Here is a 15,406-nt window from a genome sequence, read left to right as displayed (position 1 = left end):
ATAATTTATATCTTAGTAATTAAACAATAGTCTCTGTGGCATCGACTTGTACTCAATCCAATTATATTATAACTTGACCTACTACACTTGCTAGAATTTTCCAACCGAAATCGTCGGTCAGCCATGCAAAAATCTGAAAACCCTTCCTTCTATTTTATTATTTATGAGTTGGATTGACTATTCACTAGAGGAATGGGCTGCATGGATGGCTTGAAGTGCATAAGATTATCAAGGGTACAACCGTGGAGGATTGAAGCTCTACTAACTAACCTAACAAATAGCCGACTTTGGAAGCATGGATATCGTTATGCATATAAGAAGAACAAAAGATGCGCGCAGATGGATCCCAGCACATATACGATCATTCTCTCCTACTCTTGATTTGCAAAAGATTATATTAGTTGAATGATTGTATCTCTCATTTATTCTTGATATGTGCATTGTATTGCGAAGATAGATCATAGAAATTGATTTTGTAAACAACTCTGATTTCGATATCTTGAAGAAAACATTTGAGCCTTGGGCAAAAGTACATGTAGGAGCATTGATCCGAACCACAATATATCGTTTTGTTCTCTTTTTTCTATTCCTTGTTCTTTGTTTCGTTGCATGTTGTGCAATTCTTGGTGAGATTACGTCAACGTCTGCATTTGATCATCAATATTGTATTGAATACATCTAACAAAATGACATCAGATCCTGTTTAAAGGTGACACCACACAGTTTTACATTGAGAAGTTCACGGGCAAAAATGACTTTGGTCTATGGAGGTTGAATATAAGGTCATTGCTGGTTCAAATGGATTCGAAGATGCACTCCTGGGAGAAGAGAAGATGCCTAATAAAGTCAAAGGAATCGACAAGAAAGATATTATTGCAAAGGCTCTAAGTGCACTGATCTTGAGTCTTGGAGATAAGGTGTTGCATGAGATATCGAAGGAGGCATCAGCAGCTACGATTTGGATGAAGCTTGAGCATCTTTATATGACTAAATCTTTGGCGAACATGCTCTTTGTCAAACAGAAGTTGTACACATTCAAGATGCCAAGTGGCAAGTTGATTGAAGATCACATTGATGACTTCAATAAAATTATCTTGGATCTTGAGAATATAGATATTAAAATTGAAGATAAATACCAAGATTTGTTGTTACTAAGATCTCTCCCGGGTATGATAATCTGAAAGACTTCATGATCTATGGCAAAGAATCACTGACCTTGAAAGAAGTTCACGCTTCCTTAATGTCAAAGTAGTTGATCATACGAAGTTTGGGACCAACAGTAATGATCAAAGTAAGGGACTCTTTGTTATTTGAAGATCTGACAAGATGGAATTGAAGCCCAAAATTAATTCCAACTCAAAATCAAGGCCTTCAAAAAAAAAAAAGATGTTCTTATTCCATAAGGAGGGACATTTAAAGAGAAATTGTCCAGAAAGAAATAAGAAACAAGGTGAAAAATAATCAGGATTAGGAAATGCAGCTGTGGTAGAGGATGGTTATAAGAGTGCAGATATATTGCTGGTTACCACTGAGAAATCTGAGAGGGATTGGATCTTGGACTCAGGGTGTTCTTTCCATGTGAGTCCATACAGAGAATGGTTTAGTCATTTCACAAGAATCGATGGTGGAAAAGGTATTATGGGAAACAATGTAGCCTGTCATATTGAAGGCATTGGATCTATCAAGCTCAAACTCAATAATAGTACCATTAAAACCTTATCTGAAGTGAGGTTTTTTCTAGGATTGAAAAGGAACTTGATATCACATAGAGTTCTCGATCAATTAGGCTATGAGTTCAAAACCAAAAATGAAGTCCTTACTGTCACCAATGGTGTGATGGTTGTGATGAAGGGACTGAGGCATAATGGCCTATATGTGCGGGAATGAAAATCATGTGCTGAGAAAATTTTCTTTACTGTAGAGGCCAAGCCTGATAAAACAAGATTGTGGCATTCCAGATTGGGACATATCAGTGAAAGGGGAATGCTTGAGTTAAATAAAAAGGAGCTTTTGGCAAAGACCAAATAAGAAATATGGATTTCTGTGAGCATTGTATCTTAGGAAAACAAACTAGCGTCAAGTTCAAGAAAGATGAGCAAAGAAAAAAAAACTTTGGATTACATACATTCAGATGCATGGGGCCTGCAAAGACTCAGACACATGGAGGCTCTAGATATTTCATAGCTTTCATAGATGATTATTCTAGGAGGGTATGAGTATATACAATGAAACACAAGAATGAAGCCTTGCAAAATTTCAGAAACTGGAAAGTATTGGTTGAAAACCAAACATGCAAGAAGATTAAAAGGCTCATGTAGTAACCCATATCCTGAATTTACGATTAATTGGTAACTAATCAAGTGGTCATGATTAGATTAAGTATAACATGATTAAGGGATTTCCTAATGATTCTAAGGAACTCGGAAATGGATCCAGAACGATCAAAAATGGTCCGGTAAGAGCTTTGGACTTCGAGGGGAATGGAATCTTCGAACCAGGTTCGGAAGCTCTGCTGAGATCGAAAGCTCCGAAGTCATATCGGAGGCTCCGATCAGGTCCCCGAGCCAGCTATTGGAATAATACGTAAGCCATGACATCAGAGCAGATCGGAAGCTCCGATCATGAACAAAAGCTCCAATCGGACTGTTGGTGAACAGCCAGAGTTTGACACATGTTGGCTGAGAGGGATTGGAAGCATGGGATCGGACGCTCCAATTGGATCGAAAGCTCCGATCATGCGATTGGAACTTCTATAAATAGGGGTGTCAAGCTCATTTGTGAGATGAACCATTTCATCTTCTCTCTTCTTCCTCTTGTAGTCTTTTAGCCTTTTAGGGACTTTCTAGGCGTCATATTGGCAATCCAGATGTGGCTAGGCGCTACGGGGCTAGTAGCGGAGCTATGCCTAATTTTTGGGACTATCGCCATGAGCGGGCTGATGACGGACGAAGGTATAGCTTTTGCTTCCTAAAAATATTTAGAAGTATGCAATAGCTTAGTTAAGGCTTTTAGAGCTTAAATAATGATGCATGGGTGAATATAATGGTAGGTGAATATACGAGCGACCCCATGGACTAGCTATCCAGCACGGCGTTGTATATTCATGGCGCTCTGAGTAGACTGTTTTACTCTAATTTAAAGTCATTTATGTGCTGCATATATTTTATATATCATTGCTTCCATATTGAGGATAGTCGCTCACGTCCAGTATTTTTCTGTATGTTTGGACACCACATTCGACGGGGCAGGTGCAGGTAGTGTGCCCAGTAGCTCGAAGGATCCAGCGGCCAGTTAAGACAACAAGATTAGCTGTAGGTTTTATTAGATTTAATTCGATTGGGTTGTATATCAAATTTATTTAACCGGTTGTATTCTGTCGGTCAGCATTTATTTAATTCTTCCACAACGAATAATTTAATTTATTTAAATTGCATGCTTAATTATGCTCTAAACTCGGATTAGTAGTGGATCCGGGTTGGGTCGCTACATTTATTGGTATGAGAGCGTATGCAAAGAGACTTGGGATATAGTACTGAGACTTTGGGTTATCCTTGAAGGAATGGTGGGTTTTTTAAATGGAATGATGATGAGGCATTTAGAATGCCCGAAGACTATCATCATCGGTAAGATTTTTAAAGAATTGTTGTAACGCCCCAAAATTAGCCTAATAGAGATTTTATGAGATTAAGATTTATAATCATAGATTAGTAAATTCGAGGATTTAATTGGTATTCAAAAAGGGACTGATTTGAAAATTTGGGAATGTTTCAGGGACCAAAGTGCAATTTTGATAATTTGACTAAGTCTTTGACTTAAATAATTGGATGAGGCGTGTGATGCTTATTCTTCTTCTCCTTTCCTTCTCCTCTTTCATGCTAACTCCATTGAAGATGGAAACGTGAACTTCAAGCTTTCAGATTTATTTTCGTGCTCGATCCGTCCGATAGAAATTCAATGTGAAGGTATATTCGCGATCATGGCTGCGAGAGCTCCGTTATACCGTAAATTTTTCTTCGATTCAGTATACTTCGATTTTGGGATGTTGTCAAAATTTGTTTAAATTCGTATATGTTGTTCTTGAGCTAAGATAGATCATATATTTGAAGTCGGATCGGAAAAAAAATGTCGTTCGGATTTGTTATGAATTTTTAGGCATAAATTCGAAAATGGTGTTTTGGGATTTGATGGAATTGGATGGAATTGGATGAGTATTTTTTGATTTGAGTTGTTTAGATTGATATATTGTTCTGTGATTTCGGATAGTTGATTTTATAGACGTTATGATTTGAGATTTTTGGATTTTAGGGAGTTTGATTGAGTTTTGGGTTTTGTTTGAGTTGATTTGATTGATATTGGATTGTATTATCTCCGTACAGATTGGTCGAAGATCGTGGAGTTCAGAATTGGCAGAATTCGAATCGTCGAAGAATGGATCGAGGTTTGGTTTTGAGTTGATCTCATTCTTGGAATTGAGTTGTATGACATTTGATTGGAAATTCTTGTTATTGTAGCTTGATCGAGATTGGAAGCTACTTAGAACCAAAGAAAAAGGTATAAGACAGCTTATACTTGAACGGGACGAGTTACTCGAATCCGACTTGATTCGAGTGTTCCAAAGAATCACATACTTGCTTGTTTAAAGGAATTTATGGAATTATATGATTGAATGTATTACGATTACCATATGCATTCATATTGAGCAGGAAGATTTGATTACCTTTGGAATTAGACGTTCTGGAAATTATAGTCGAGTGGCATTGGTAGGCGAATTACTACAATGGCCGAACAGCTCTCTAAAGTTGCTCCGGAGTCTAGAGGATTGAAATATACATCATCCACCTCGAGGGGAGAGTCGGTGTGATTGTTGTGATATTTTACCTCTGGATCCCAATTAGAGAAGAATTTCCTTTCGATTATCGGATTAGATAATCTTGAACTCTGATGACATGCATTGCATTTTATTGCATTTGAATTGAGTTATTGTTATTCGTGATTTTTTATATACTTCGTGAAATTGCATGTCTGGTTGTTGATATATCATGTTTTGATATATAAGTTGATATTGCTTGTTATGTATTTTATTACTAGGAATTGTATTCTCACCGGATTTATCCGGATGTTGTCTTGTCTTTGTATGTGTGCTTGGAAACAGGTGGGGCAGGTTCGAGTCAGAAGCAGCATGACTAGACTGGGATTGTGATGATAGAAGTGAGGGCTTAGTTTAGAAGTCGAACTTTGTATTCGAACTCCTTTGGATTGTATTTTGTATTGAAGAACTTAGAATTGATGCATGTTCTACTAGATCGGTTATTGTACAACTTATAACTATCATGTATTGGATTTATGCATGTTGTATGTCGAATTTAAGTATTAGAATTGTTTTTGGATTGCATGAAATGCTGTCTGTTCTTTTATTTTTCAGAAAAATAGCAGGGCACAGACCCCGTGCCTAGGTCCGGGTGAGGGTCCGTGTATCTTTGCTTTTTTTGTGTGTTCTGGATTTGTTCATGCATGACCTCGTGCCTAGGTCCGTGCATGGGTCCGTGTGGACTTAGTTCGAGGCAGAAACTTGTTTTTTTTGAAATGTTGGGCACGGACCCGGGCACGGAGGGTGCACGGGCTCAGTGAATAAAACAGAGAGTTGGGTTTTTAGTGCATTAGTTTCTAACGAACCCATGCACGGAGGGTGCATGGGGTCCGTGTATTTTGTGGCCTCCGAACCATTGGCTATAGATTAATGCACGGACCCAAGCACGGAGGGTGCACGGGGTCCGTGCATGTCTTTAAAAAATAAAATAAAATTTCTTACCTTTTGTCCGGACTTTCTGTGGTTTATTTAAATGTTATTCTTTGATAGATGATTAGAATCCAGGTCCTCACATTTTTCTTATGGGATTCCAGCAAGTGCGGATAGGAGCGAAAGATCGTGTCTGAGTTTTCGAGATTTCTAATCATGTGGATCCTAGCTTTGGATCGAGTACCAGATCTTGGAGGCACTGGAAGAGGATTGGTTGGGACACACTTGATGTATGCATCTGTACCGTTCGGCCATGATGACACACCTCTGAAGATTCTCCACTCGTAGTTGGAGAGATTATCATAGAGATATTATCTCATCCATCGGGGGTTACACATATATTCGTGATGCACCCACTCGAGTAATGAGAATCTCTAGGTTTGAAGCGTGAATGAAATACATTTGTCAGAGTATTCTTGTATCGATGCTTGGACAGATGAAAAGATTCGTGCTCAAAATCAAGATGTATACGATGATTTAAATGTATTTGAATATTGTGTTTTACTGTAAACAGTATTTCAGTTGTAAGTATTAAATCATCTGTAATATTGATTTAGACACTAGTTGTATCATTTCAAGTTGAGTTGTGCATTTTCCAGTGTATTTGGATTCTAGTAATTTGTATTACATGGGATTGTAATAAGAATTGTATATAACTTGAAACAATGATACACGTATATTAATTTTGGAATTTCTTGGGTTGGATCCAGTGCATATTTGATTTGTGTTCAACTGTTGTAACTCATAAGTTTTGAGTAATCTGATTATAACTACATTTATTGGTTAGTCTAGGTGTTTAGGATGACCTAGTTAGTCAGTGGACTAAGTTGTGCCAGGGATGAGGAGATTATTCAAATGTAGGGGTATTGTTCTAGGTTTTTTTCCTTAGAACATTGGACTGTTTGATTTTCTTAGATTGTGACCTTGTGATGATAGGTTTTTCATCAGAATGTCAGGTCAAGTATTACCAAGAGTTGTGGGTTGTGACCAGGATTAGATGTGAATAGGCGCGACCCTATGCCGGTATTGCCTGGGAGCCTTTGTGCTTCAGAAGGTGGCGGTGGGAAGGCTACTCAATCTAGGGATTTGGTAACACTCACGACGGGGTATGACCTTTGTATGGATTAGATACCGAGTTTGGTATCAGTGGCTTAGATATCGTCTGATCTTTGTCATAGATATTTGATTTGGGTTTTTTGTTGTCAGAACCAGTCTTGGAGTGAGTCCTTGATGGGTGAGTGTTCTGATCAGTTACGTGTTGACCTGTGAGATATTGCTAGACTAGTGGATCTAGTAGGTAGCCGGATTTCTACCAGTGTTGGCACAAAGTATCATCTGATTTAATCATAAATACGATTGGGATTCCTTGTGATAGGATTAATTCAGGTTACTGCATTGTTCAAGACAGGAGGAAGAATGACCTACGCTAGTGTTATCTGGAAGATTATTCCAGATTTGGGCTATCGGTGGGAGTTTACCTCAGTATTGATTTGTTGCACAGTCTTAGCAAGAGATATAACTACCATGAGCATGTTCAACAATAGCTAGAATCTTTCGGACTTGGCAAGTCCTGGTGTTCATCTCGAATGAATGAGACAGTTGATAGTAGGTCCAGAATGGTGCAGGATTGGTACTAGTGACTACTTGTAACTGTTGTCGGACTCTGTCAGAAATAGGTATGTCGAATCAGGTGTGATTCTTGTGATTCCAAGTGTTTGGGGAATAGTAGTCTTGTGGCAACTGAGTCAATATTATTAATCGAACCTTGTAGGCTTTTGATAATCAGTGGTTATCTGAATTGATTATCACCGACAGGCCAATTGCAAGCCACAGCAGAGCGACGTGGTCGATAAGTGAGTCCGATCAGTGATGGTTTGGATGTACTAGATCGAGAAGTACTTGGGATAGTATTTTGTCGCATTGTGCTTAGGATATTGGTACTTGGTATAGTCTCATAGCAGTTGGCAATTTGGGTATAATTGGAATCTCTAGGAATGCCAGAGACGGATCTTTTGGGATTGCTGCTAATCAAGGATGATTGCGAGTTGACTTGTGCGGTCAAGTTTGAGTGATAACTTAGTTATCAGCTGTATTAAGAGCAAGCAAGGAAATTGGTACTTTCCCAGTTAAGCGTTTTCTTGTTAAGAAGAAGCCGAAATTGATCCAAGCAATTGTTTAGTATTAGCAATAGTATACTCAAGGTTGGGTAAGGAAGGGATCAAGTGTTGCTCCATTTCGTTAGTGATCAAAAATTTTCGAGGACTGTCAACCGAACATCTTGCCAAGTGTTCTTGTGATGATGTCTTAGTATACCGTTGGGTTGGAGATCCAACAAGTATTGTGGATTCTAATGTTCTTTAGCAAGTGAACAACAGTTATCTGACCGTGGAATGAGACAACAGTATTGTGGTTTTCGGTCTGGCAGGATTGTTGTCATTGTTCTTTCAGTAAAATTCTGATGTGCTGTGCCATGAGAATACTAGAATGGATTGAGGACAATTGTCATAATCTAGTACAAAGGACAATGCATCTTGTCTAAATATGGGTCACATCAGTACGGACTAATTGTTAAGGTTATTGTGTTTCAGCAATAGACAATAGTCGGATACGTTACATGTCATGAAGATTATTCCGAGCGTGTTAACGCTAGGCGTGTTCTTTGAAGACCTTGGTAACTAGGTGGGTTACGCTAGTGCCAGGAGTGACGTGTTCTTCAGAAATCGTAATCTTTTCCAATTCATGTCAGGGCTGATGCGTTTCAGTAGGAACATGAGTTAGTGAAAATGTTGAAATCCGTTGGGATTAGTTTTCTTTAAAGATCAGTTGGTTCAACCTTGTGAGGTTGTAAGTAACGATGATGGTTTTCATCAGAGACACCGAGATGAGTTATACCAGGTGCAAATGACTGTCGAGTTTCAAGACGAGTTAGGAAGTGTTTCCATATGTCGGTGTACTGTGGAATGTCCCAGTCAAGAATTTTGGTGGAAGCTTGCCTTAGTCTCGATGTGGGTACAGTGATTGCAAGTATGTATAACTAACATGAGGATGTCCCATGATGGGTGAATCTCGTAGAGTTAGTTTTGATACTGGGATCAGTATCCAAGAGATTTGACAAGTCCATCGATCGAGATTCATAGGTGAGTAACATGTGGTCGAGACAATGTAATTAATCAGAGATGCAATGATTACCATTGCGGCATGTGCGTATGGCTTCGCAGACCAATGGCTAAGGAAGAACTTTGTGACATGATTGTCATGTGATGAGAGTTTCATCATGACACAGAAATGATTTTGACTCTAAAATAACACGTGCCAAATTTGAGGAGCTCAACATGGACTTGTTTGTGTAATGCATTAACCATGTAGAGAAATGTTTGCAAGATGCTAGGATGGACAAGAAATGTATCGATGATTTGGTGCTTGTTGGTGGATCCACTAGAATTCCAAAGGTCCAACAGTTGCTGCAAGATTTCTTTAATGGTAAGGAGTTGTGCAAGAGCATTCATCCAGATTAGGCCGTAGCCTACAGTGCAGCAGTTCAAGCAGCTATTTTGACTGGTCAGCGTAATCACAAGATTCAAGACCTGGTCTTATGGGATGTTACCCCTCTCTCTCTTGGTGTGAGTACCAGAGATGATGAAATGAGTTTGGTAGTCCCTAGGAACACCACAGTACCAACTAAGATGGTAAAATTTTTTACCACTCTTTACGATGATCAAACGAGTGTGTTGTTCCCAGTGTACGAAGGTGAAAGACCTAGATCAAGCGACAACATTCTATTGGGTGAATTTGTCTTGTCAGGCATCCCTCCTGCTCCGAAAGGCATCCCTAGCATAAATGTGTTCTTTGATATTGATGCCAATGGTATCTTAACTGTGCTCGCTGAAGATAGAAAAACTGGTAATACAAACAGCATCACTATTAGCAATGTCAAAGGCATGTTGTCCAAGAATGAGATTGATAGAATGTTGGTGGAAGCCGAGAGATTTAAGATAGAAGACGAGGAGCTTAAGAAGAAATTCGAGGCAAAGAATCTTCTTGAAAAATATGTCTATAGCATCCAAGAAACTTGCTATGAAGTCAGCAACTATCGATGCCGAAAAGATAGAAGACCAGATCAAATCTGCTATCCAGTGGCTTGATGGATACCAAGATGCAAATGCAGACATATTCGAGAGCAAAAGAAAGGAGCTGCAGAGTATTTGGGATCCTATTTCTATGAAATTGAGCAGTACTGAGGGGGAAGCATTCAATGATTCAAATATCCCAACTCTCTGATTTCAGCTTAAGATTTGAGGTTATTGTTCATAGTTTCAAGTATTTTGGCTTTTGAATTAATATACTATCTTTTGTCCTGTTTTGGGAGTATGACCCAAACCTTTATAACTAGCACCTGGAGATTATTGATCCTAAACATTGCATAGCTAGTAAAGTTGAATTTGATAAATTTAATTACTTGTTAAGTTTTGAAAGCTTGATTAGGGCTTAATTATGTTAAATTATTCTTAAATAAGTGTAATAGAGCTCAAGTTTGAAATATATTACTCAGGTAGTGAATATTTTGGACTCGAGCTGGGGTAATGAATATTTTCGAGCCGAGCTCAATCGGTGGCTGGGTTACTAAAGGCCAATTGCATAATTTACTTATATTTTGAATAAATCTTCATAATCTTCGATTCTTCTTGTATGCATGTAATCAACTATTGATCAGGCCATGTGGTTTTAACTGTGTATCGATGTTGGTATGCTAAGATCAACAAAAATTTACTCACAAAAACTCGTACAAATCATCTCGTAGGTCAATTTTTTTGTATAATGCACATTTCTAACCCGATTCATTAAAAAATATTTTTTATCCCAAAAATGTTATTTTCCACTACAATTATTAATCGAGTTGACCCATTTTATGGATATAGATTCGTGATAACGTCTCGCAGAAGACCTACTCAAACTTTTTTGATCACCCCCGAGCTAGAATAATAAATATTTTCGAGTTGAGATTGATTAGTGGCTGAGACATTATTAATTCAATTTCTATAATTTTCTACATCGTCACCTTATCATAGAAATGATCTCTACTCTATATAAAACTTGAGACACTTGCACTAACTGATTTGGTTTGTCAATGTGACATCTGGAGATTATTGTTTGATAGAATTTATTATCAAAGAAATGATCTCTACTCTATACAATATCTTTATTGTTTGATAGAATTCATTATCATTAATTTAAAATTTGAAAGAACCTCTTATCAACTTGTTTTAATCAATATATTTATTTATTCTTTATCTTCCTAATTTTTTTTTATTAAATAGAATTTATTTATTATTTTACACATACATCGCGTGTGTATGTCTCGATCGCTAATAATAATAAAATAATAATCTAGCTTAGATTCAATTTTTAATGGTATAATAGTAATGGTAATAGTAATAGTAATAATAATCGTAATAGTGTAGCTTATCGTTCGTTGGGAATGTGAAAGCGATCACACTAGAAAAGTGAGATGAGTTCCCTGTACCAAAGAAGTGATATTTGTTGATTATCAATTATCAATTAACGATGCATATAAAACATTTTTAGCGATAAATAATTTTGTAATAATTAGTTTTTTTTAGAGTTTTGGATACAGTCTAACTAATCTATATTTGTGAGATGAATTGATCAAATCTATATTTAAAGTAAAAAATTATACTTTGATCCAGATGAATTGATCAAATCTATATTTAAAGTAAAAAATTATACTTTGATAGAAAAGTAATATTTTTTTATGTATAGACGTGATAAGAGATACATCCCACAAAATTGATTAAAGATACGACGATATTATAGTGATTTTTGTGAATTTTTATTTATTTATTAATTTTTTTGGTAAGATCAATAAGATCATGTTAGAATTCAAATATATTGATAAACACGGAAGGAAATATTTTAATAGTTTTAATTTTTTTTTTTTTGTAGCAATAATATCGCTGCGAAATCTCGAGTTCGATATCAATCGTAACAACCCTCCCCCCGACTCAAATATTAGGGAAAATTGCAAATTTAGTCCTGTATGTTTGTCACTTTGCGATTTTGGTCCTTTATGTTTTCACATTTCAGTTTTAGTCCTGTATGTTTCGATTTTTGGCAATTTCGGTCCTTTTTCTTCGAAAATGCTGACGTGGCACTGTACACGTCAGCTCCACATCAGCATTGAATTTGTGCCACGTCAGCGCCACATCGGAAAAAGGACTAAAATTGCCAAAAAAATAAAGATAGCGGACTAAAACTGCAATCTGAAAACATAAAGGACCAAAATCGCAAAGTGACAAACATACAGGACCAAAAAAGCAATTTTCCCCAAATATTATATACGTAAAACTCGTTTCTTATTTCCCTAAAACTCTAGAAATTAATCTTTAACTATTGATTGATCTTAATTCTCAGTTTCCTAAAACTCTAGTGATCCTCACGCATTGCAGCGGATAACTATGTCCGGGAAAAGTCAAGCTCCGGCGGCGGTGGGAATCGATTTGGGCACCACTTATTCATGCGTAGCCGTATGGCAACAGAATCGTGTTGAGATCATACCAAACGATCAGGGCAACCGCATCACGCCTTCTTGCGTAGCTTTAAACGAAACCGAACGTCTCATCGGCGATGCCGCCAAGAATCTTGCGGCCGTCAACCCCACCAACACTGTTTTTGGTGAGATATTAATTAACATTCCCACTTCTTCAACAATTTAAGTGTTAGTCTTACAATCTCAATGTATATATATATATAATAAATTATATTTTTGTAGATGCAAAGAGATTAATCGGAAGGACATTCAGCGATCCTTTGGTACAGAAAGATTTGAGGCTTTGGCCCTTTAAGGTTGTTTCTCATGACAACAAGCCAATGATTGTGGTCACCTACAAAGGTCAAGAGAGACAATTCGCTGCGGAACAGATTTCTTCAATGGTCCTCTTCAAGATGAAGGAGATTGCCGAAGCTTTTCTGGGATCTACCGTAAAGAAAGCTGTTATCACCGTACCTGCCTACTTCAATGATTCCCAGAGGCGGGCGACCAGGGATGCCGGAATCATTGCTGGGCTCCATGTCTTGCGTATCATTGTTGAACCAACTGCAGCGGCCATTGCCTATGGTCTTGACAAAATGTCACGTAGCTCTTCTAAAAAGAATGTACTTGTTTTCGACCTTGGCGGTGGCACTTTCGATGTCTCACTTCTCACTATGGTGAAGCGTGTCTTTGAGGTTAAGTCGACCGCGGGCAACACACACCTTGGAGGAGAGGATTTTGACAACAGATTGGTGGACCATTTCGTCGAAGAACTCAAGAGGAAGCACAAAAGGGACATAAGCGACAACCCACGATCATTGAGAAGGTTGAGGACAGCTTGTGAGAGGGCAAAGAGGAATTTGTCTTTTACGGCACACACAACTATTGGAATTGATTGTTTGTGTGATGGGTTTGATTTTCACTCTACAATAACACGTGCCAAATTTGACGAGCTCAACTTAGACTTGTTCGAGGAATGCATTGTCCATGTGGACAAGTGTTTGAAGGATGCCGGGATGGACAAGAAAAGCATACACGAAGTGGTTCTTGTTGGTGGATCTACTAGAATTCCAAAGGTGCAGCAATTGCTTGAGGATTTCTTCGATGGTAAGGAGCTCTGCAAAAGCATTCACCCTGATGAGGCTATAGCCTATGGTGCAGCAGTTCAAGCCGCGATTTTGACTGGACAGGGCAATCATGAAATCCGAGACCTAATATTATCGGATGTCACACCTCTATCTCTTGGTGTGAATGTGAATGATGATATAATGTCTGTGATAGTCCCGAGGAATACCACTATTCCTACTAAGAAAGAAAAGGGGTATACCACTATCAAGGACGGCCAAACTAGTGTACATTTCAGTGTGTACGAGGGTGAAAGGCCTAGAGCTAGCGACAACATTCTGTTGGGTAAATTTCATTTGAGTGGCATTACTCCTGCTCCGAGAGGTGTTGCTAAAATTACAGACTGCTTTGAGATTGATGCTGATGGTATTTTGAAAGTGACTTCTAAAGACAGAGCAAGTGGCAACAAGAATGGTATTACAATCAGCCATGTCAAGAGCTTGTTGTCCAAGAAGGAGATTGAAAGAATGTTGAAGGAATCAGAAAGATTTAGGATAGAAGATGAAGAGCTTAGAAACAAGTTCGCGGCGAAAAATTCTCTGGAGCATTATGTGTATCGCACCAGGGCTGCTTTTATGACCACGAAACTCGGTCTCAAACTACCAGCTGCGGATGCCGAAAAAATCCAAGATGGGATAAAATCTGCAATGGAGTGGTTGGATGAACACCAAGCTGCAGAAGCACATGTGTTTGAGAAGAAAACAAAGGAATTGAAGAGTGTTTGGGATCCTATTATAGGGAAGAGTAGTCGGGTAATTAGGAGGAAGAAGTGGTGGTCAATCTTCTAGCTTAATACTTCATTAAATAATCAAGTTCCTTAATTTTTACATTAATTATTTCTTTTCTTTTTTTTTTTTTTTAAGCAGATACATCTTTTGGTGTGGATGTGCTTATAAGAATTTGATTGATCGATCTTTGTCCAAATAATTGGTTCAAGTTCTATATATAAAGGACTTGTAGGTTATATTATATCCAATCCAATCAATGAAAATTTTACCTAAAAAAAAACCATGAAAATTTTACCAATTACTGTGATTTTCTTAGTTTTAGTTTTACTTTATAATATTATAAAGGTCTAATAAAATAACTATAAATTTGTCATAGCACTCCATTGTATATTTTTGTTCCATCTCTTGACAAAAATATCCGAATATGACTTTCTTTATATATTAATTTTTTTATTAATCCTCTAAACTTATAGCTTTCCATATTAATAACGACTCACATTATTATATTAATAAGGTTTTAATCTTTTAATTATATTAATTATACATGTAATCAAATATTAAAATTTTCAGTTTTAGGTTTAAAATTTTATTATATTCTTATTTATATCTTGAGCTTTATATGAAGCGTAAAGAAAATTAATTAAATCAAATTAATAACCAAATGTTAATTGTTAAGTAAAACTGCGTCCATTGCCCGCGATACGTGCATATACATAATTTGTTTACGTCTATTTTTCATATTATTTTAGAACTCACATGATGAATTAGATATTCAAAATTTAAAAGAATGATAACTATCTAATCTAAATCTTACAAAAAAAATTACAAAAATTAAAAAAATAAAAACAAAGATAGCTATTAACATTTTGGTAAATAAAACTGTTTCTAATGGTTAAAAAAAGAGGAGACCATACAAAATGACTAATTTTTCTAATAATTTTGGTTTTGTTAGGAATTAAGTTATGATATAATCATAATTTTATCATAATATTCACCAATTAATTGAAATTTAGTTAATTAGATGATCTCTGTTATACTAATATGTTGGAAAATTTAGTTTTGATGTTTACAATATTACAAAGTCTAAAAGAAGGCTAAACTAATCAAAGCAACTAAGAAGCGCTAAACTGATATTTGGAACTAAACTATGTCATAATCAACGACAGCGTTCAATTGGCCAAAAGATTAGTTTACACTCGCTAAACTGTC

At 37.0% G+C, this 15,406-nt stretch overlaps 1 protein-coding gene and 1 pseudogene across 1 annotated transcript; both read left to right on the top strand.

Annotated features, from left to right (window-relative positions):
* LOC140862894 (heat shock cognate 70 kDa protein-like) overlaps positions 1 to 10,091 on the top strand; it is an 87,776-nt pseudogene extending 77,685 nt beyond the window's left edge.
* A 2,071-nt stretch (positions 10,092 to 12,162) lies between these two features.
* LOC140866817 (heat shock cognate 70 kDa protein-like) lies at positions 12,163 to 14,477 on the top strand. Its single transcript, XM_073271871.1, has 2 exons — positions 12,163 to 12,487; positions 12,585 to 14,477. Exons 1-2 carry the CDS (start codon positions 12,271 to 12,273, stop codon positions 14,255 to 14,257), a joined length of 1,890 nt encoding a protein of 629 aa, XP_073127972.1. The 5' UTR covers positions 12,163 to 12,270; the 3' UTR covers positions 14,258 to 14,477.
* The last annotated feature ends 929 nt before the right edge of the window (positions 14,478 to 15,406 follow it).

The sequence above is a fragment of the Henckelia pumila genome, chromosome 4 (assembly GCF_033568475.1).
Source record: "Henckelia pumila isolate YLH828 chromosome 4, ASM3356847v2, whole genome shotgun sequence".
NCBI lineage: Eukaryota > Viridiplantae > Streptophyta > Magnoliopsida > Lamiales > Gesneriaceae > Henckelia > Henckelia pumila.
The sequence above is the reverse complement of the archived record's forward strand: the minus strand, read 5'-3'. Positions and strand labels throughout refer to the sequence as shown.